This window comes from Ovis canadensis, chromosome 25, assembly GCF_042477335.2.
Source record: "Ovis canadensis isolate MfBH-ARS-UI-01 breed Bighorn chromosome 25, ARS-UI_OviCan_v2, whole genome shotgun sequence".
Classification (NCBI taxonomy): Eukaryota; Metazoa; Chordata; class Mammalia; order Artiodactyla; family Bovidae; genus Ovis; species Ovis canadensis.
The window spans coordinates 43,243,886-43,265,992 of NC_091269.1; the positions used below are offsets into that span (position 1 = coordinate 43,243,886).

Genomic DNA, 22,107 nt, shown 5'->3' on the forward strand with positions numbered 1-22,107 from the left:
AGAGGAGGAAATGGCAATCTACTCCAGTATTCTAGCCTGGAGAATACCATGTACAGAGGATTACAGTCCAAAGAGTTGCAAAGAGCCAAAAAGGACTGAGCAACTGAGCACATGTCTAGGAGGCAGAGCCAAGTTTTGTGAGGCTTGTAGCTTAAACAATTTGGGGGAGCCTCTTTGGAAAATAACTCAAAATTACAAAATAAAGTTGATGGGTCCTCTCAGGGCCTGCTGCTGTTGCTAAGTCACCTCAGTCGTGTCCGACTCTGTGCGACCCCAGGGACGGCAGCCCACCAGGCTCTGCTGTCCCTGGGATTCTCCAGGCAAGAACACTGGAATGGGTTGCCATTTCCATCTCCAATGCATGAAAGTGAAAAGTGAAAGTGAAGTCGTTCAGTTGTGTCTGACTCTTAGCGACCCCATGGACTGCAGCCTACCAGGCTCCTCTGCCCATGGGATTTTCCAGGCAAGAGTACTGGAGTGGGTTGCCATTGCCTTCTCCATCTCAGGGCCTAGACTCAGGGAAATGTGAGCAAGAAGCCTCAAAGTGTAAACCTCATCAGCTTCCAAGTCAATCTTATAATACCCACCATTTATTATTTGCATATTATAAGCAAGTGTTTTATTTGTACTCTTTCACAGCAGCCAAGGGAGGTAGGTGCCATTAGTATCTCCATGTTATAAGATGAGAAAGCAGGCTCAGAGAGGTGACTTTGGATGCCTCAGCCATAAAGCAAGGGGGTGAGGGCTATGCTCTGGACTGACAGCTCTAGGCTCCAGGGCTAAAACTGAGATCCTCTTCAATTGATGATGGCAAAAATCATGCCTCTGAGGTTCCTGAGAAGTGTTCTGGTCCTAAACCATCCCCTCCTGACTCCACTGTACCTTTCCTAGGCCTGGCCAGGGGTTCCGAGGATCCAGGGCTCAGGTAGAGGTTATGGGGCTGGACACTGGCCATCTCTGCTGCCTTGGTTCCAGTACCATGGCCTGTTCAGGCAGAGCGACTACCTACCACTGGGAGGACATAAAACCCAGGGGTGAGCACTGGTTTGAAAACACACAGACTCAAAGTCTAATCCTAGATCGACAGCTTTCTGGTTGTATAGTAAGACACATGGCCTCAGTGAGCCCCCACTTGCTTACCCGATGAATCAGTAACCACTTCTTTGTATTTTGAGTTCAGTTCACGTCCTCTCGTAAGGCAGTAAAGCGCCTGGTGGTGTCTGGCACACAGAAGCAATTAATCTAAGAATCCTATGGCTGCCATCAGTCCTAGTAGCAGCATAAACACCTCTGATTCCGCACCTCCCTTCCGTATTTTAGAACTGAATAGTTTTCCGGGGATTCCTCCCAACCCAGCTAACTTCCTCCAGGATGTGAAAAAGGTGGCATCTAAGAGGGGCGCCTAAACTGTCCCCCATACTCCACCGAGCCTGGGCCTGGGCGCTCGGGAGCCCAGGGGTTGGGGCCAGAGCCCGCAGCTCAAGTCCCGCCCAGCGGCGTGCGGCGTGCGCCCTTGGGGAAGACGGCTCAAAGAACCGGTGACTCAGGGACGGACGCTGTGGGGCGTCGCTCTTGGTTTAGCAATACAAATCCTCCAGCCGGAGGATCAGGCCTGGAGGCGCTGCAGCACGGGCGGGCCAGGGTGGAGTGGGGTGATGCCCGGTCGGTGAGGACCCCTTGGGCCCGCGAGAGCTGGCAGGCGTGGGGCCCCGGGGCGAGGACCGCCAAGCCTCCCAAGCCTCTCGCATTCGCCGCCACAGGCCCCGCTCGCTTTTCAAGGCCACTTCTTCGAGTCCCCTTAGGGCGTCTCCCCTTCCTTGGAACTAACAGGGGCTAACCCTAATTTCCGAGAAGGGGGACTGCGTCCCCGCCCCCCGCCTGCCCAGTTCCCCAGCCAGCCGGGCCGGGCGATGCCGCCTCCCCGCCTGCGCCCCGCCCAAGCAGGGCGCCGCCACGCGTGGCGGTGCGCGCGCGACAAAACCTCCCGCCCCTGCGCCGGCTCCCTACGTGGGGGACGTGCCGGGAGATGCCTGGCCGTGGGGGATTTCGCAGCGTCGCCCGCCCTCTTTCAGACGCTGGGAGGAGCGGCCACCGCGCCCCCCAGGTCCTGGCCCGCCCGCCGCCGCCCCGCGCAGCCGAGGCGCGCGGCAGCCAATGGGCGCCGAGGAGGTGGGCCGGCTGGCGACGGCCACCCTCGCGCGGACGGGAGCGCGCAGACGGGGAGCGCGTGAGCCGGCGCCGCGCTCCGGGTGGTGGGGGAGGAGCCGCGGGAGGAGGAGGAGGAGCCGCGGAGCAGCCGCCAGAGGACCACTGATCGCCCGGGCTGCGGAGGACAGACGCCGGCCGCCCGCCTGTCGCCCCGAGCCCCCGACCGCCAGCATGATCGCCGCGCAGCTCCTAGCTTATTACTTCACCGAACTGAAGGATGACCAAGTCAAAAAGGTGAGCCGGGGCCGCTGCCGCCGCCCGGCGCTCTGCCCGCAGCCTTGCATTCCGGCATCCGCTCGCCGCCGCAGCCGCCTCCATCCTCCCGCGCCCAGCCTCCCTCAGGCCAGCATTGGTTGGATTGTCGGGCGGTGGGGAAGTCTTCGCCTTTCGATTCTTCCTGGCGCCGTCTGTGTATGTGTTGAGGAAAGACCCTCGAGCCTGGGCTGCCTGCTGCAGTGTCCTTGAAACGGGCTGTGGAAGTCAAACGGGCCCCCGGGCCACGCGGGGAGGTGGCCGTGTGGGGACTGGTGGGCTGGTCCGTAGGGCCTGTTTGGTACGGTCCTAGCGCCGTGGGCGGAGTGATCACAGAGATGCTGGGGAGGGGAGTGCGCGGCAGGCGGGGGTGCTGGCTGGAAGCCGGGCATCCCATATTTGGGGTTCCTGGTGGAGGGCGTCAGGGGTCCGGGAAAACTGTCACCCCCAGCTCTCCCAGCTATTGCGGCTGCTCCCTTAATCTGAGTACCGAACGACCCGCATGGTTTCCTGAAACAGGGAGGGGCGCGGAGGCCACCGGAAACTTTGCTCATAGGCCTCGGGTCTGGAGCGGTACGTCTGAATGGAATTTTTTTTTTAATCCCTCTCCGTGACCGCTCTCTTAAGCTGTAATTTCCCACCAGCCCAAGGGAGCTCAAATAAGAGACTGCTCTTTTGAGTCGGATGGAGGTCTTGACTTGTGGCGTGTGTGTTCTTGCACAAGGACACATCTCCCTTCCCTGACTTATAACATAACAAACTGTCAGCTGGCAGGTGTGAAAGGTGTATCTCTCCCTTCTACCAGCTTTGGCACCGAGTTTTTAAGAAACAGCCTAAATTGTAGGGAAAGACGCCCATTTTATCATTGCCGAGCCTGGCAGATGCTCCTGACCCACACCCAAATGAGTGACATTATTGCTGGGATAAAGTGGGCTGGAGAGCAAAGTCAACCTGACTTTGGAGTTCCAACAAGGGAGCGCTACCTACAGGTGAGAGGCAGGAGCCATAGAGCTGTAGCCACCGGAAGTTCAATGCTCTTCTCTTCCTAATCACCCGGGACAGCCCCCGCCTCTGGCACAAGAGGAAACAGGCCTGCTCAGGGTAGTGAGGTCACCTCATCAAGGTCACCCGAGGAGTTAGGGGGAAAGCCAGGGTGTGACCCACGTTTCTGCCTCTCTCCACTAGGAATTTGACCGAGGCTCCTCCTTGAAGTCAGCTTAGGGGGAGGTGCTGAGACAGAAACGATGGAGGATGCTGCTTGGATCTTGGATCCTGCGCTCAGTAGGGACCAGAGTTGAGTAGTTAGGAGACAGGCCTGGGAACCAGCCAGGGTCCCTCATGGCTACAAGTGGCAGTGACTGGAGCTGTGAAACCATGGGACTCCACTCCCGAGGAGCACCCTGCAGCCTCCTGGCCACTGAGCTCTGGGAGCTGTGCATGCCAACGTGTACATTTCACCAGTTGTCTGCAGTGGTGTTGTGTATCATTGATGTTCTTCCCATTTCACAGTGGGGAGTTGAAGACATAGATGGGTTCACTGTCCTCTCCCTGCCTGTGGTGCCCTCTGTAGCTCAAGACGGCCGATCACCAAGGTGGGGACCCAGATAACCTTGTAAGCCTCCAGCATCCACACCCACCATCATCTGTGGCTGCCAGGGGCCAAGTTGAGTTGAGGTTTGGACTGCCTTGGTGGGACCCATTTTATCATGTGGGCAGTTTCTAGTGTAGCCAGAGCCCTCCACTCCTTATGGTGGCCTGACTCGCAGTCTATCCACCAGGCTCCTGTACGCATCTGTGTGATTTCTGAATCACTTGATCCTCAAATCCCTCCTCCTCTGAGACTGGCATTCTGAAATTCCTTCTCTGCCTTCCTCTGGCCTCAGAACCTTGCTGGAGGAGGGTCTTGAGGCCAAAGCTTCCACCAAATAATATTATTGGTCAAGGAGAGTCTTAAAAATAAGCTGGCATTCTTGCATCTCACGGAGGAGTTCTCAGGCTGCTTTCTATGGGGAGAGGATGTGGATTCCTGCCAGAGGGACCTTCATGATGGGCTGTGTGGCTCTTCCATTGTGTGTGTGATCCTCAGGAAGCTTCCTGGGCCTCCTGAACACAGAGTGGGCACTTGTTCTGATAGCCTAGTCAGTTTTCCCAGCCGCTACTTGTGCAGATCTGAGAGACTGCGTCTGTTCTCCTGAGACTCCGGATTATTAGAGACCACTTACCATAGGGATCCAGGGTAAGCCCTCCACTGGCAGGACTCCAAGCCCTGTTCTTCCTGCGGAACTGGGCCCTACTTGCAACCCGATGAGGACCCAGTGAAGACAAGCCATGATGATTCAGCCCTCCAGCCCTAGGTGGCCTCTGGAGCACTGGAGACAGCTCTGGCAGCCCCCACTAATCTTCATCCATCTCCTTGCCCTCTGTCTTGGGGGTGGGGAAGGGGAAGATGGGGATGGTGCCAGCAAAGGTTTATGGGATTGCTTGGGATACAAAAGTGATCATGAAAGGGTATCTTTTCTCTCCCCATTGCTTATGGGACATCAGTAACTCAACCTCATAAATACATCCTGTGTTGAAATGCACCAAGCATCTGGCTTCCCAGCATGGATCGCCGTTTTCCAGACTGCGTATGCATAGTGTTAGATGATGGGGTGCAGTGAAAAGGGTGCCCTGGCATTAGACTGAAGTACGAGAGTACAAAACACAGATATCCCTTTTACTCTTCTATTGCTTTTGGGAGGAAAAGGATGCTCGTGTGCATTCCATTCATCAGAATTCTAGCCACCTGTTAATTCTGCAGCTAGAGCCTGTGTCTTTTGACCTCCAAGCAGCTTTTAACATGCCTCTTCTCTCGCCTGCTTCCTCCACTTGGGTTAGCCATTAAGAGCCTGAAGGAAGGTGAAGGACTACATTGTGCTGTATTCCTTCAGAAAAGGAAGATGGGCCCCGCAAGGTTAGAACTTGGCCTCTAAAGAAAGGCTAGACTTCTTTCCTCCGGGGATGTCAGAATGGTGAACAAATGCCAGTGGATTTTCCCTAGTAGGGATCCCCATGATCTGACGGAATCTCCATAAGCAGGTGAGCAACAAGTGTGATTTGTCCAAAGTCCTCGAGTACTTGGTTCATGAAGACAGAGGAGAGTATGCTTAGCAGTTAACAGGGCTACCGAGTTCTAGTTCCCTGGGGCCCCTGTGTCCCAGTGGCAAAAGCAAGCATTTAAAAAATGCCTGTTTCCTTATTGATTGGGGGTGGGGTGGGGGGAGTGAGACAGAAATGATAGGAAACCATCACAGGCACCTTTTGATCTGGTGTTAGGCAGATACTCAGGAAGAGCCTCACTCCCTGGGGAATCTTCGTTACACAGCCCCTGTCCCCTCTACCCTTTGGAAGTTCCTTGGAGTTCTCTACCCAGAAAATCCCCAACACTTCCTTTGGTTTCACAGTTTGGGATGTCTTGAGGGAATAAACTGGGAGTGCGGGTGGGTATGAGGGACTTTCACATCTGGCCATGCCATGCAGTCCTCCCACACTCCTGTTTTCTGGAGAAAGCATGGGCAGCTTTCTCCTAGAAGGACTGTGTGCCTGCAGTCAGGGGTTCCTGTCTGGTAGAATTAGCCACTGGAGTCAGCTCTGAACATGCCTGAGGAGGTCCTAGGGGAGATGCTGGAGAGGCCAGCATACACCTCTGCACCCAGGAAGTAGTCCTGGCTAGACCGCTGGCACCTGCTTAATTGATTTGAGGACATTTAGAATCAAATCGGATCATGGGAGAGCAGTCATTTCTTCAGAAAATGTTTGAGTCCTTTATTATGTGCAGAGTACTATACTAGGCTGGAGTGATGACTATAAACCTGGACAAAATAGTCCCTGTTTTCTCACAGAGTATAAATAATTATCTGTTCTCTTATGATAGTGCAAAGCATAGAATGCTATGAGAGCTCTTGGGGCCATAGTCAGATCTTTAGGTGGGAAGTCACTAGCCTAGGAGTTGCTTAGAGTCAGGCGCTAGGGAACTCCCTGGCAGTCCTTTGATTAGTACTGCATACTTGCACTGCCAAGGGCCCTGGTTTGATCCCTGGTCAGGGAACTAAGACTACACATGGGCTGTAGGGGGCGGGGCAGGGGGAAAGCTAGACTCTAAATGTACAAATGGGAATGTTATACTTAGAAACTTTGTAAGGGTGAGTCAAATGGATAGTTACCAAAATGTAGTTTGCCTTCTCTTTTTTTAAGTGGTTCTCTTTTTAAAACACCTTCCGGGTGCCATGTGCGTGGGTGCTAAGTCGCTTCAGTTGTGTCCGACTCTTTGTGACGCTGTGAACCATAGCCCTCCAGGCTCCTCTGTCCGTGGGATTCTCCAGTCAAGAATACTAGAGTGTGTTGCCATGTCCTCCTCCAGGAGATCTTCCCAGCCCAGGGATCAAACCTGTCTCTCAACGTCTCCTGCATTGACTGGCGGGTTCTTTACCACTAGCACCACCTGAGAAGTCCTGCCGCTGCTGCTGCTGCTAAGTCGCTTCAGTCGTGTCCGACTCTATGCGACCCCATAGACGGAAGCCCACCAGGCTCCGCCGTCCCTGGGATTCTCCAGGCAAGAGCATTGGAGTGGGTTGCCATTTCCTTCTCCAATGCGTGAAAGTGAAAAGTGAGAGTGAAGTCGCTCAGTCGTGTCCGACTCTTGGTGAACCCATGGACTGCAGCCCACCAGGTTCCTCTGTCCATGGGATTTTCCAGGCAAGAGTACTGGAGTGGGTTGCCATTTCCTATCAGATACCAATTGGGTGTGTAGGTATATATGTCTGTCTATATCTGACAATACACAAGGACATACTGACAGCCACAGGGGTATGTGTGTGCTTTCATCTGATCTTTCAGAAACCTCAGTGAGGTTGTCATGGCAGGAAGTGTTATCCGTCCCCCTCACTGCTCCTTCCCTGCACATTCTGCTGCCTTGAGTGTATGGACAGAAGGCAGAGATTTTATTCCCCTTTTAGAAACATGGACTGGCTGGAGGCCCAGAGGAGATAAGTAACTTTCTCAAGGTCTTAGAAAACCTGGAATGGGTTCCAGAGGGCTATTGTTTTTAGTGATTTAACTTGGAATCTGTATTTTAATTCTCTCCCCCCACCAAATCAGTACATAAGAGTTAATTTTTTATTGTGAAATATTCGAGGTGCATAAAAAATATTGAAGCTAATATAACAAACACTTGTGTATCCACTGCATAGCTTGAAAAGTAACAGACACAGTTGCAATTTTATTACAGACACAACTGAAACCTTTTCTACGCCCGTCTTCCGTCCCATTCATTTCTCCTCCCAGAGGTGACCTCTGTCCTGAATTTGGTGTTTATCATTTCCTGCATGTTTAATATTTTTTGACTGCATATCATGTATCTATGAAGCAGTGTGTGCTGTTACTTTATATGGCTTGAACCTTTTGTAAATGGTGTTATTCTGTTTGTATCCTTCTGCAACTGGTTTCTTTAAAAGCTCAACGTTGTATATTTAAGACTCTTCCATGTTGATCCGTGTACCTCCCTTTCATCAATTTAAACTGTGGAATGCTCTTACATTGTGTGAACACGCTAAACTAACTTATCAGTTCTTTTGGTGTGCTTTTGAATTTCTGATTCTTTAAATTGCAGTGCCATAGGGATCTTCTGTCCACAAAGAAGTTGCTCTAGGCTGTGTTTCTAGGGCTGAAATTACTTGGCAGAAGAGTGTGTGTATCTTCCCATTGTTGACGTTTGCTAGATTGCCTTCGTGATCAGGCTTCCAGTTGGAAGTTTTGTACAGGTTCTGAACTTATGGTTGCCAGGGGGAGGAAGTGGGGAAGGGATAGCTAGGGACTTTGGGTTGGACATGTGCACACTGCTATGTTTAAAATGGCCAGCCAGCAAGGACCTGCTATGTATAGCACAAGGAGCTCTGCTCAATGTTATGTGGCAGCCTGGATGGGAGGGGAGAACATGTATATGTATAGCTGAGCACCTGAAACTATCACAACATTGTTAATTGGCTATACTCCTATAAAAATAAAAAGTTTAAAAAAATAGAAAAAACAAAACAAAAAAAAGTTTTGTACAGGTTCCTATGGTTCCACAGCCAACCCTTGGTGCAGTAAAACCTTTACAATTTGTAATAGACAATTTTTAAACAGACTGTTTCTTCCCAGACACTTCCACGCACGTGACAGCATTTGAGCTTGGTTTAAAAATAGCCATTTCCTAGTTTGCCTTACGAAGGGAACCCTTGCTGCCAGAGTGTTACTGACTGAGGCTGAAAACTCACTGTGAGCAGTGCCCGCCTCCTTGGCTGTTTCCACGGTGCATGCGGAGGGGGTGGGGGTGGGGGGTACAGAGACAAGCTTGTGAGGGCTCTTTGTGTCCCCTGTGCTCTAGCTTGAATCCTGTAAACTTTCCTGGGAGCTGAAACACACAAGCGTGCTTTTGCCCGTGCGTCCTCTCTCTTCCTGGGTGGATCTGGGTGGGCAGGGCTGGCTTATCAGCCCCGTAAACATTTCTCTGTTAGAGAACGCTCAAAGCCGGCAGCCTCTCTCAGACTATCTTCCCTAAAAGGAGAGGGTGGCTGTGTCCCCTGCGGCAGGGAAACTGAAATGTGGAGTCTGCAGCCCAGCCCTTTGCAACAGATCTTGTGAGCCCTGTGAGAGGCAGAAAATGTCGGATCATGTTCATCCAATTCCACTCTCAGTTACCGGCTTGCAGGCGCTGAGGCGTTGAGGGGACCTTGGAGGGAAGGTTGCACTGAATGCCTACTAGGGGCCTGTCTTTCCTAAAATGGTTCTTATTTAACCGTCAGTAGTGACAATACTAACCGAAGCCAACGTGTGATGCCTGTCCTGTTTGCTGCACCGAAGGCATTACATGCCCCCAGCTCCCCTGTTAGTGGGGATCTCTTATGATCACTGCTTTTGGATGAGAACCCTGAGCCTCAGGTATGAACAGAAGAGTCAGCGTGCAGACCCATTCAGTCTGCTGGCAGAGCCCCTGCTTTTTTTGAACATTGAGATATAATTCACATACCACAAAACTTAACGTTGTAAAGAGTGCACGTCTGTGGTGTCTAATACATTCACGAGCTTGGGTAACTGTCACCACCGTCTCATTGCAGAACATTTTCATCAACCCCAGGAGAAACTCTGTACCCGTTAAGCAGTCACTCCCCATTGCTCCCTACACCTTGGTATCTACTAATCTATTTCTTTTTTAAATGAATTTACTTCTTCTGAACATTTCATATGAACAGAATTGTATACTAATGTGACCTTTGTGTGTGGTTTCTTTCGCTTAGCGTGTTTTCATGGTTCATTCATACGTATGTACTCCTAAGTACGTGTGCTCCAGTTCTTTTTATTGCTGAATAGTGTTCATGTGTGCTTATCTCCCACGTTTTGTTTACACATTTGTTAGTTCAGGATGTTTGTGTTGTTTCCACCTTGAGGCTGTTGTGATAATGCGGCTGTGAGCAGTTTTCCCTGTGTGGACATACTTTCATTTCTCTTGGGTATGTGTGTAGAAGTGGAATTGCTGGAAGAGATCCTGCTTCTGTCCCCCTGAGGAAGGAAATGAGGAAACTGAGGCCCCATGTGGTGGAGGGACTTGCTGACCACATGGCTCGTGAGTGATAGAGACAGAAACACCGTCAGGTCCCCTAACTCAGAAACCCATCTTCTTTCTACTATAACACACCCAACTCTCGTTTTGCTGTTGAGGGAAACAGATTCAAGGGAGGAAAGAGCTGGGGACAAGGCAGAGCTGGGCACAGAATCCTCAAAATCCCCCTGACTCCCGTCTCCCCTTCCTCCCCACCCTCCCCAGCACCAGCACCCTGGTTTGTGCCTGTCCATCCCCACCCTCCGCCCCCTACCTCTCCACGCCCCACCCCTCCACCCCCATACCTCTCCACGCCCCACCCCTCCAGCCCCATGCTGCTCAGTGTTGACCAACTCCTTCCACCTGGGAAGGAAATTGACCCAATAAAGTCTTTTACAGTGAATGTTAGGGATGTTCTCTGGTTTTCAAATTTCTCTCTGTACCCTTTGTCCATTTGTCCCCCTCCCTCCATCCTGTTTGTATTTAAAAGAGGACATTTGGGGAGGCCAGTGCTCACCTTGCAAGACCTCCCTGTGCTCCCTGTAAGGCATTATCAATCTGGCTTTCTCTCCCAACATCTGCCTGGCCCTTCTGTAAGCAGCTGCTTTCCTTGATTGATTGATGCACGGGGTTTGCCTGCAGCCTTGTTATTCAAGCTGACCTCATTTCTCTGATGTCCCCCAGTGCCTTCCAGGACCCTGCCGGGGTGGGTGCGATGAATCAAGTAGGAGACTCCAGGCCATCACTGTAACAAAGACACTGCCTCACATTTGCAAAGTTCTGTTTCATTTTCAAAATACTTTTACATGCTTGATTTAGTGGAGTCCTTCTGGCAAGCTTGAATGTAGGCATTTCTTCCTACCTCTTACATGTGGGGGCAGGGAAGCCTCAGGAAGTGGAATTGACATGATCTTTGTTAGCCAGAGAACAGAAGAGCTGGGAAGGGGCACAGGTCTGCCTACACCAGTGGGTGGCTGTCACTGTGCACGCAAATCCAGGACTGTGGTCCAGGGCTTGAGGCTTCCACAGCAGTGCATGGCAGTGGCCTCCCAGCAGAAATTGTCTCTCAAGGCTCCCATGATGGGGATGTGGCTGGAGTGCTAGAGCCTTGCTGTCCAGAACAAGAGCCACTAGCCATGTGTGGCTGCTGCTGCTAAGTTGCTCAGTCGTGTCCGACTCTGTGCGACCCCATAGACGGCAGCCCACCAGGCTCCTCCGCCCATGGGATTTTCCAGGCAAGAACACTAGAGTGGGTTGCCATTGCCTTCTCCACATGTGTGGCTATTGAGCACTTAAAATGTGGCAAGTCTGGTTTGAGATGTGCTGTTGAACATTAAATATAGGGTTTTGAAGACTTTGTATGACAAAGAAGATATATAATACAGCTCATCGATGATTTAAAAGATATTAATTACATGTGGGAATAATAGTTTGGATATATTGGGTTAAATAAAATGTTATTAGAATTAATGTCACCTTTTCAAAAAATGTAGGTACTAGAAAATTTTAAATTACATATGTGCCTTGCAGTATATTCCTGCTGGAAGCACTCTGCTAGAAGTGAATTTTATGGCTCCGAGGTTTGGACAGAGGCACTCTGCATTTAAAGCAGTAGGTTCCTGGGGTCCTTGGGGCTCGATTTCCTCATCTGTAAAACCAGGAGGCTGGAATCCTTTCTCTCTTAAGGATCCCTGTGGCTGAAGCAGTATTGTTAGGCATCAAGCCCTTTGGGTCTCAGTTCCCTTCTCTGTCAGATGAGGTGATTTGTGTCTCACTGCCCGTTTATGAAATCAGAGAATGGGTATGGAAACACTTGGAAAGTGTCCTGAATTACATAAATGCCAGATATTATCATTGTTCATCCAGAGCACACCGGTAGGCACCTGCAGAAGGAGCGCAGCTTCCTGGATAACAGCGGGCAGGTGGCCAGACCCCCGAGCTGGGCAGGAATCCTGGGTCCCATTCTGCTTGGCCTCCATAGGATTCTGAAATCTTGTATTCTGAGGAATCCATGGTGTCATGGAGCTCCAGTGCCCACTGTATGTGACAAGAGGGTAGTTTTCAATGATGCTCTTTTACTGATAGGAAAAACACAGATGGAAGTGATGGGCCCAGGGTTATAGGAGGAATCCGTGCAGCTGGAGGAGGCCTGAGATCCTTTGCTTTCCAGACTGTTCTGCCCCCACCACTGCAGTACTTTGGAACCATGACTCTGGGGTCTGGATGTCTCATGGTGAAAGCAAAGCTGTCTATACTTCGGATCTTCTCTTCCCTTGCCTGGAGGCACCTGAGACATTGAAAACTGTGAGTCTGGAGCCTGGCTCTAGCCCAAGCCATTGACCACGAGGCCCAGAATGAAGCCTGTTGTTCTTGTCCTGCCACATTCCAGGGCTGTTCTGTTCACCTTCAGGGACTGGGTACCTCCTTTATTTTTAGCTAGTTCAGTATGACAGCTGTGTTCTCATCCTGGGCAAGGGCTTGGTCTCTCACCAGCAGAAAGTGCCTCATAGCAGGAGTCAAGGTCACCAGGAGGACTTCGGGCATGACCTTTGGCAGTCATCCTAGCAAGAGGAGTCTGCGGAGCACTGGGTTGGGGTCTGAACCCAGAGCCGCCCTAGATATCCCAGATGCTGCATGTCCGGGCCTTTCCCTTGGCTGCTTGACCCCAGGCTCCTCCCATGTAAAACGGGGCTGACAACGCCCACCCTGCAAGTGTGCTGCTTAGATCAGGGCAGGCTGAAGTGTTCAGCAGGGGCTCCAGTGCCGCTTACTGTTATCTCGGTTCCCAGAGCCTCAGTTTCCTCATCAAGAATGGGGATCCCATTTTCCTCCTGATTTGTTGTGATTAAACAGAAGTGTTGTATGAATAGTACATGGTGCTTAATAAATGCTCAGTCCATGCCCACTGAAATGGAACTAACCATTCAGAAGTACAAAGGACCAAGAGCTGTATCTGAACCTTCGAAAGGGCCTGAGAAAGGGAGCCTCTGAGGACAGTGTTTGAACCTGCCAAAGAGACCCTGATGGTTTGGGGATGTTTGCACACACAGCTCTGTCTCAGAAGCCTCTAAAATGGAATTTATTTTCCCAAACATGTTTCCTCTCTCAGGTATTCAGCAGCCTCTGGTCACCTTGAATAGTGGAGACCCCTGATCATCTGTAGAGCTTTTGTGTCCCCCCTGGACCCCAGGGTGCAGATGTTGTGAGGGGTAGGGGGATTGGAGAGCGCCTGGAGCAGTCCCTCCCTCACAGAGGGGCTGTTGGATCCACACAAGTCACCATGAGGCTGAAGTAAGGGGCTGGTGCTGGAGAAGGCCTGTGTCATTCAGGGAAGAGGACTCCTGCTTTATCTGAGCTAGCAAACCCTTCTGAGATGACCTCCTGGGTTAGGTGTCACTGGAGGCTTCTGTTCACCCAGGAGAGCAGCCATTCAGCCCAGCTGAGAAGCCACCTGAGGGGGTGGGGACACCAGTGGCCTGGAAGTGTGGCCCCTGCACCCCTGGCACTCCCAGTCTGGCGGGAGGCACACACCATGCACATGTTGCTGCGGTGCCCTGGGGAAGACTCACTGCCGCTGTCCCCAGGCAGGTTGCTTCCTCCACACTGAGCGCAAGGGCCAAGGGGATGCTGAGAAGAGCGGCAGCTGGTGCTGGGCGGGCGGATCACCTGGCCCTTTGGAGGAGTGCGCGTGGAGAAAGGAGCGGGGTGTTGAGTGGCACTGACGGGCCAAGGCAGTCAAGTGGAAGCAGATCTGTCAGGAAGGACCATCAGTGGGGCAGAAGGCAGGAGGGTGCCCCGGACGGGTGATTCTGGTAGGGAACTCAGGGCGTCCAAAATGTCTCTCTTTGTGGCCAGTGCCCTGCCTGCTCAGGGACTAGCTGCCAGAAGTAGGATAGAAAGGTAGGTTTCCTGGGCCACCACCCTCATTGGTGAGGTGGGGCTGGGCAGGCAGGAAGGGGGTTGGACCTGCCAGAGGGGGGCTTGGGATGGTACCCACCATGGCGGAGGGTGCCGTTAGGCCAGGACCTTTGGGTTTGCTATGGCTTTTGAGCATCCTTCCCAGGATGGTGTGAAAGGGAAAATGAAATGAGCAATTCAGATCGCTGGTGGCTGCTGGGGGGTGAATGAGGCCTCCAGAATAACCAGGCTGCAGGGTGTGCTTTTGTCAGGCAAGGGACCCTGTATACTGCTTCTGTAGTGGATGGAGTGGTGGCATTAATGCCACCGTTTCCCACACCTCCCTGCTCTCTGACCCTGGGGCTGGGTTCGCCCTGGGCTGAGCAAGAAGGGTACCGAGGAAGGAGCACAGAACCAGGAACTTGGTGTCCACTCCAGCTTTCTCGCTGACCAGTGATCACCTCGAAAGTGTTCGTTGCTCAGTCATATCCGATTCTTGGTGACCCCATGGACTGTAGCCCTCCAGGCTCCTCTGTCCGTGGAATTCTCCAGGCAAGAATACTGAGTGGGTAGCCATTCCCTTCTCCAGGGGATCTTCCCGACCCAGGGATCGAACCCAGGTCTCCTGCATTACAGGCAGATTCTTTACGGTCTGAGTCACCAGGTGGTCACCGTGGCCAGTTGAATAACCTCTCGAGACTCTGATTTTTCCTAAGGGCGTTGGATGTGATGGCACCTGCGCTGCTTCTCTGGACAGGATAGCTTAAGGATCAGCACATGAAAGCGCCGTGCAAAGTAGAAGGCCTTCATAGGTCAAAGTCAGGTGAACACAGCCACATTACAGATGGAAAGACTGAGGTGCCTGCAAAATGGCAAAGCGGGAGTCCGACCTAGGTGTCTACACTGCTCAGTCCGTGCCATATCCTCGAGCCAGGCAGTTTCCTAAAATCTAAGTTGGCTGTTAGTGTGTCTTAGAGAAAGTTCCCAGGAGAAACAGGAATGGAGTTAAGGTTTCAAGGGAGAAACTGTTTATAATATGATTCCATTTTTGTAACAAAATATAAAAAAACCAAGCTCTGTACCCACGGATGCTTAAGTAGGAAAGCTGCCCTAGAACATAAAACTGTACTAGCAAGGACTTCTCTGGGGAGATTGAGGGACGAACTCAGACTTTTTATTAGTACTTTTATGCCTTGTTTGTGTTCTTTAGTAGTAAATATATATAACTTACTGTTAGTTTAAAAGAAAAGAATAAAACAACCCAAAAGTTTCAGAGGACTTTTGTGAGAATCTTTCATTTGCTATGATTTCAGGCAAATGACCACCTGCCTTTCGTTTTCTTTTTTACAAGATGGGTTAGTAATATCTGGCAATCAATGCATTTCTCTAGATATTTAGGTAAAAGGAATTAGGGGCATGTGATTATGAACTAGACAGGTGAGTGAGAGAGATGGATTCCCTTTTGGTCATTTCAGTGGAAGGATGGGAAGAGTTTTTGACACAGTATTAAAATTCTCCCAGTAGCTTTCTGAGGTGAAAGTATTGCATGCATGCTCAGCCCCGTCCGACTCTGCAATCCCAAGGACTGTAGCCTGCCATGTTCCTCTGTCCATGGAATTTTCCAGGCAAAAATACCAGAGTGGGTTGCCATTTCCTAATGCAGGGGATCTTCCAGACCCAGGGATCGAACCTGTGTCTCTTACATCTCCTGCCTTGGCAGGCGGATTCTTTACCACCATGCCACCTGGGAAGCAAAAATATTATTATTCCCATTTGAAAGAGGAAAACAAGAATCAGAGAGATTAAGTAACTTGTCCAAAGTCACACAGCTAATAAATGGCAGGTATGGAACTCGGTTCTCTTCATCCACAGCCCTGAGTGCTTCCCACATGTGAGAAAGAATAGAAATCCATAAGGAGGAGCCCCCAGAGAGGGGTTGGAAGGCTTGGAGTCTAGGTCCAGCTGCCACTTATAAACCACGTGACTGTGTGTGAGTCATGGGTCCCCTTTTCCTCAGCTATAAAATGAAGATAATGATATCTTTCCTGCCTGCTTCACTGCCGTATTGTGCTGGAAGAAAGGGAACTAACACATGAGCCCCCACTTCATGCCAGGCACCTGACATCCACAAGCTCGTTTCTTCCCTTTCTATGACATCCAGATGGGATAATATGTGAAAGTCATGTGTGTAAATGGCAGAGTCCTCTGCAAACATGAGCGCTCATTAAAATAATATTTATCACCCTGGACCCATTCTTTCCTGAGTCAGTCCCCTTAAGAAAGAGAAGTGCATCTGATGTTGAAATCTCTTCTCTGCCCTTAAGCAAGAGTCCTTCTTAACCCTTCACTGCCTGTTCTTCAGTTTCCTCTGTGAGTAAAACATCTCACTTGGGACGTTCACTTCACAGGCCTGTGCTGAGCCACTCAGGCACATCTGTTGCTTTGCTGAGAGAGGGAGTGAAAAATTTTCCATGGCTGTGCCCCTTGCCATGAGGGGTCAGAGTGCCCGAATCACCAGTAGTTACGGTGCCTCCTGCCACAATTGGCCTATTCACTTGGGCATGCCCAGTCTTGAATTGTTTTTTTTTTTTTTTTAATGCATGTTTGGGAGCAGGAGGTGGCTTCGGGCACAGATGCTTTTGAGTTTAGACCAGTGTGGGGCCGCTGGGTACTTCTGCTGGCAGAGTGGCTCTGCGGGGCTTGGGGAGGCTGTGTTCTCTTCTGACATCCCCCCTGCCTCTGAGCTGTGTCTGCAGGATCCAGCGCAGCGTGTGGTGTCTGGGACCTTGGCACCCCTGCCCCCATCTCCTTCCCAGTCTGACCGAGTCCTGCGTGCTCGTGTCAGACACCAGGTGTGAACGTGAGCTCTCCAGAGCCCAAGGAGTTCCTATCACAGACTCCTGGGAGCCTCTGTCTGTGTCTGTGATAGACATCCTATGATAGATGGCTTGCAGCTTGAAGCCACCAGAAGAGGTGCTGTGCCCTCCTGTCACCAAAATGTAGGGCTAGGAGTTTAAGGCATGTGTGGGATGCGTTGGACACCAGCGTTTGGCCAGAGCAGCAGAGTTTGGAGGCAGTATCCTAAGGGAAGAGGAAAGACTGTGGAAATATGAGAGGTAGGGAGAGAGAGTGGGGAGGAAAAGATCTGAAGCTGTTTGGAGAGGGGGCAGAAATAGAAAAACTGAGAGGATCACAACTTTGGCCAAATCTCCCAAAGCCAGAAGTTGTCCTTCTCCAGCCCTGCCTCTCTCATTTTCCCCTCCTGGGCTTCTGGGCCCACCTTCTATAAGAAAAACAGCTCTTGCACTGGGGTTCTTGCAGAGCTCTGGAGCAAACAGGAGAACCCCCTTCCTTTCTACCTCCCTCTACCCACTGCCCATTCCCAGCTTCTTTCCCAGGTGGGACAGAGGGCAGCCCAGCCAGCTGCCAGGCAGGGCTCATCTGATGAACAAGAGGAAAGAGGCCCCTTGTTTGGTGAGGTTCTGGGCACTCTAGTTCCCACGGAGCATCCTGCAAGTGTCTCTTGATGTGGCTTCAGTGCTTCCTGGGCTGCTAAAAGGGCCACAGTCCGTATGATGCGAGTCTGCTGAGCCCTGCACCAGGTGCCTGCCTGGCCGGGCAGGGTGGGGGGTACTGCAGCCCAGCCTCAGGTTCAAAGGCCCCTCCTGAGCTTCTGAGGACCAGGAAGGTACCACCTGAGATCCTAGGGGCTTCAGAGTCAGTTCTAGCTCTGCCCTGTGCTGTACCCTTTTTCTGGCCCCGATTTCCACATCTCTGCTGAGAGGAGTTGTACCGTGTGATGATTCATGAACATGAACCAGAGAGGGAAAGCCCTTCTTCCTTCAACACTTGAGGGCCAGGTTGTCTGGCATCTGTTTCCCTAGCCTGCTTTCCTGTATGAGCTTCTTGGCTCTATTTGGCTTTGATGGGCTGTCCTAAAACATCGGGCTTCTGGGATCACTGTCCCTCTGCTGAGCTGCACCTTGAGTCAGGAGGCAGGCTGGCTGTGGAGCCCTGCTTTTTCTAGAAGTTTCTCCCTGACCAGCTAGAAAGTCTCAGCAGTTTTGCTTGGCCTTGATGCCTGCACAGTAGAGGAGACTGGCCTTCCCCAAGGGGTGGGAGCGGTGGTAGGCTCCACTTAGCTTCTTGAAGCCTCAATTTCTACAACTGGAAAATGGGGATTAAGAATGTCCCCCTGACAGGGTTATTTTGAAGACAAAATGACATATTAGATACAAAAGCACTTGATAAACTATAAACCCTGATATAAAGTATTCTTGCATCCAGCATTTGTTGGGTGCAACAACAAATTTATTGGGTGCCTCCTTTGTTCCAGGCAACCGGGTAGTTCCAAAGGTCTACTCGACATGTTTCCTTTCCCTGGGAAACTCATGAGTTATCAGAGGAGACAGGCATGTCAGTAGACAGATGAACGTAAGGAGGGTGAGGAGTGTGGTAGGGAAAACACGTCCAGATGCCAGAGGAGCGCCGTGACTGTCTCGTCTCTGCTCCTGCTCACCCGTCCCCTCCGCAGCACACAGCTTGATCTTTCCGAGACACATCTCACTGTTGAATACTCAGTCGAGTCACCTTTAGAGTCTGAATTTGTCCACCTGTCTTATCAGGCCCCGCAAGCCTTTGCTCCTGACAGCCTTTCCAGCTGCTCCATTCTTGCACTGTGCGCTCCATCATCACACAGACCACCCTACCTGCCTCGTCCTTGGCCTTTGCTCTCGCTTGTGCCCTGATGCGCTCTTGCACTCAGTAGCTGCCCCCGCCTCCGCCCGCCGTGCGCTTCTGTGGCTCACGCATGAGCGACTGCCTCTTCCGACCAGCTCGTGGTCGCCGTGACTTGCAGCAAGAGCTGCCGATGGGCGCTGCCAGCCTTGGGGGTAGAACAGAGCACGTCTCCTGGGGCTGTGTCCTGGCCATTTCTATTCCAGCTCTCAGCGGTTTCTGATTGCCCTTCTCTTCATTACGAAGGGGAAAGAAAAGGTGGTTGTGGTGGAAGAGATGGGGGTGGGGGCAGGGCACAGGCCACAGAGGACGCTGGAGGACTCCTGCCTTGTCTGTGAGACTGGAGACAGGCGGGGCTGGGAGCAGCAGGAGGCGGGAATCCAGAGCAAGAAGGCTGCCTGAGAGCAAGATATGCAGAAATTACTCTGTGTCCTTGAGTTGAGTGTTTCCAGCCACCCTGAAATGTAAGCATGAGATCCCATTCTCAGAAGCCAGTCAGCATCAAAGGCCTTTTCAGCAGCCTCACTGAGTCATAAATCAGCCTCTTCATCGACCGGGAGCTTGCTATGTGTGAGGCTTCTGTGAGTCACTGGGAGGTCAAGGTGGATGGAGCAGACACTGTCCCCATGACAGGTGTAGCAGGCAGTGAGCCAGGCTGGACCATGTGGAGAGATAAGTGCTGAGGGAGTCATTGTCTGTACCCTGAGGGTCTCAGACGTCTGCTGGAGGAAGTGACATTTGACTGAACCTTGAAGGGAAGGTGAGATTTGAGTGGGAAGAGAAGGAAGGATGGTTTGACAGGAGAGCCCAGGCACCTCCCAGGAATAGTAGGAGAGGTTTGGCTGGAGGTCAGAGAGCCCAGAGCTGCACCTGCAGAGTGTAGGGGCCTTGGACATGGGAGGCATTGCAAGGTTTTGAGCAGGGGAGTGAAGTGATCAGGGTCCCAGTTTAAGAAAGTGAAATATCCTGGACAAGCCCCCTGCCTCCCACCCCGCAAAAGGCAAAATGTGGTCATGGTATAGAAGATAGGTTAGAAAGGGAGAGAAATTGAAGACTGAAAACCATTGCAGTGAGTGGGTCAGGAGTCAGGAATCCAGGCACTTGGCTATAAGGGCTTCCTAAAGCAGGACGTGGCAGAAAGAATGAGCCAGGAGACAGAGAGACTTCCAGTGAACTCCATGAGGACAGGTGTCTAACCCAGAGCCAGACATGTAGTAGGCGCCCAGTTAATACTTTTGGGGAGAGTCATTGGGAAGGTACTATGAAGAAAGAAAAACAAATGACGACAAGGAGGCCTAAGGTTGGGAGCCTGGGATCCTGGAGGAGAGCAGGTAGCCCAGGAAGAGGAGCAGGTTGGTTCGGTCCTGGTGGAGTCAAGGGTGGTCTGATCTGGAAGAGTGGGCACATGGGCTCTGGCACACAGGCATGGGAACTTGGGCTCTTCCAGACCTTTTCGGGAGAGTGAGGTTAAGGTCTCTGTGCCCTGGGCCTGAAGCGGCATGTCCTGAAGGGCTCCGGCCCTTCACTAGCCATTTCCTTTCACCTAGAAGTCATGCCCAAGGAAACCCACCAGCACCACTGCCTCACGACCCTAGTAAGAAATTGCTGATGTTTATTGAGCACTTTGCTGTGTTCCAAGGGCTTCTCTGTCTCCTTTGATCTTGTAACATTCCGCGAAGGAGGTTCTGTTTATCATCTCAGTTTTTCAGTTGAGGAAACTGAAATTCACACAGCTGTTAAGCGATGGAGCTGGGATTTGAGCCCCAGGTGATGGCTTTGGAGCCCTTGTTCTGGGGCACTGCCATCCATGTGAGGATGAGCCAGAGGGAAGGAGTCACATGGAGGCTTAATGTGCCTCTGGCATGTGCTTGGGAATCAAAGGACAGTTTCCATGTAATATTTAAGGGTTGATAGGGACCTTGGAGGTGTCTCGTTCATTTTACAGGAGAGGGACCAGGGCTCAGAGCATTTGCAAACCTGCTCTGGGCAACATGGTTGATGGCAGCTCAAGGATGGATCAGCATGGGTGCTCCAGGGCCCATGGATCTGTATGGTCTTAGATGGGTACCTCTCACTCTAGTGTTCTTGCCTGGAGAATCCCAGGGACAGAGGAGCCTGGTTGGCTGCCATCTATGGGGTCGCACAGAGTTGGACACGACTGAAGCGACTTAGCAGTAGCAGCAGCAGATGGGTACCTCACCCTGTCGTCCCTGTCCTCCTCCAACCAGACTGGAGCTGAAACGACCTTCCTCAGCCTTGGCCTCACTTTCTTTTCTTCTCATCCTTCCTCTAGATTGACAAGTATCTCTATGCCATGCGGCTCTCTGATGAAACTCTGTTAGATATCATGAATCGTTTCAAAAAGGAGATGAAGAATGGCCTCTCCCGGGATTTTAATCCGACAGCCACAGTCAAGATGTTGCCAACGTTTGTAAGGTCTATTCCCGATGGCTCAGGTGAGTCTCACGCCCAGAGATTGGGCTCTCAGGGCTGAATGCTCTATGAAACCATCCTTCCAACTTTCATTCATTTGTTCATTTATTCATTTGCTTACTCATCCAGTTATCCATCCATTCACCATTCCATCCATTCATCTATCCATCCATTCATCCATCATTCCATCCATCCATCCAATTTATGTTTGTTGGGATTCTGTCGTGTGATAGGGGACCATGTTTGGACCAGGCTGACCTCCCCTGATTGTCCTGACTGTCTAGTGACTTGTGGAAAGAGGGCATAGTGTTCATGGATCTTTCCGATGCTGTGTGAATTACTCTTACATCTCCAGGACAGGAAAGGTTCCAGAACAAGCCAAGAGTTCATGTTAGGAGAATCTCTCCATCAGGGCACCAGGGCCTCCCTGTACGATCCCAGATAAGCAGCAACCCTAGTGGCCAGGTGGATCTCAGGCCCAGAGGGGAAATTCAGGTCCCCATTTGAACAAATTTCATAGATGCTAAGTCAGGTCCATGCTGTGTGAATTACTCTTACATCTCCAGGACAGGAAAGGTTCCAGAACAAGCCAAGAGTTCATGTTAGGAGAATCTCTCCATCAGGGCACCAGGAATGGTGAGGGGAGTAGGATTGGAAAAGGGAAATTACCCTCTTGGTCTGCATCGTGTGGCTCATGTCCTGCAGTGGGCATTTGGGGGCTTCCTGAGGATTGTCATTGCCCCGCCCTAGGGGAGTGGCCTCAGTCCCTCCGCTTGGCAGAGTGGAAGCTGAGCGCGCATAGCCTGGCCTTGGCCTGCTCAGTGGAGGTTGTTCTGTCTGGCTGACCCAGTAGTGGGTGTTGTCCCTACCCCAGCTTAGCACATGCCCAGGAATCCCGCCTTGAGCTGGGTTCTGTCCTCTAGGCTGGGGTTCACCTGCCATGTGCAAGGGAGGGAGAGAGATTA

The 22,107-nt window shown here is 51.6% G+C and overlaps 1 protein-coding gene across 2 annotated transcripts in view; it reads left to right on the forward strand.

Moving 5' to 3' along the window:
• Window positions 1-22,107, forward strand: part of HK1 (hexokinase 1) — a 75,851-nt gene that overhangs the window by 1,326 nt on the left and 52,418 nt on the right. The window contains exons 1-2 of one of the 2 annotated variants that reach the window (XM_069571955.1): window positions 1,641-2,442; window positions 21,003-21,165. In XM_069571955.1, coding sequence (XP_069428056.1) covers window positions 2,155-2,442; window positions 21,003-21,165 — 451 coding nt within the window. In that variant the 5' untranslated portion in view covers window positions 1,641-2,154. Of the gene's footprint in view, window positions 1-1,640; window positions 2,443-21,002; window positions 21,166-22,107 lie in introns of those variants that run through there. The other variant, XM_069571956.1, reaches the window with a different exon arrangement.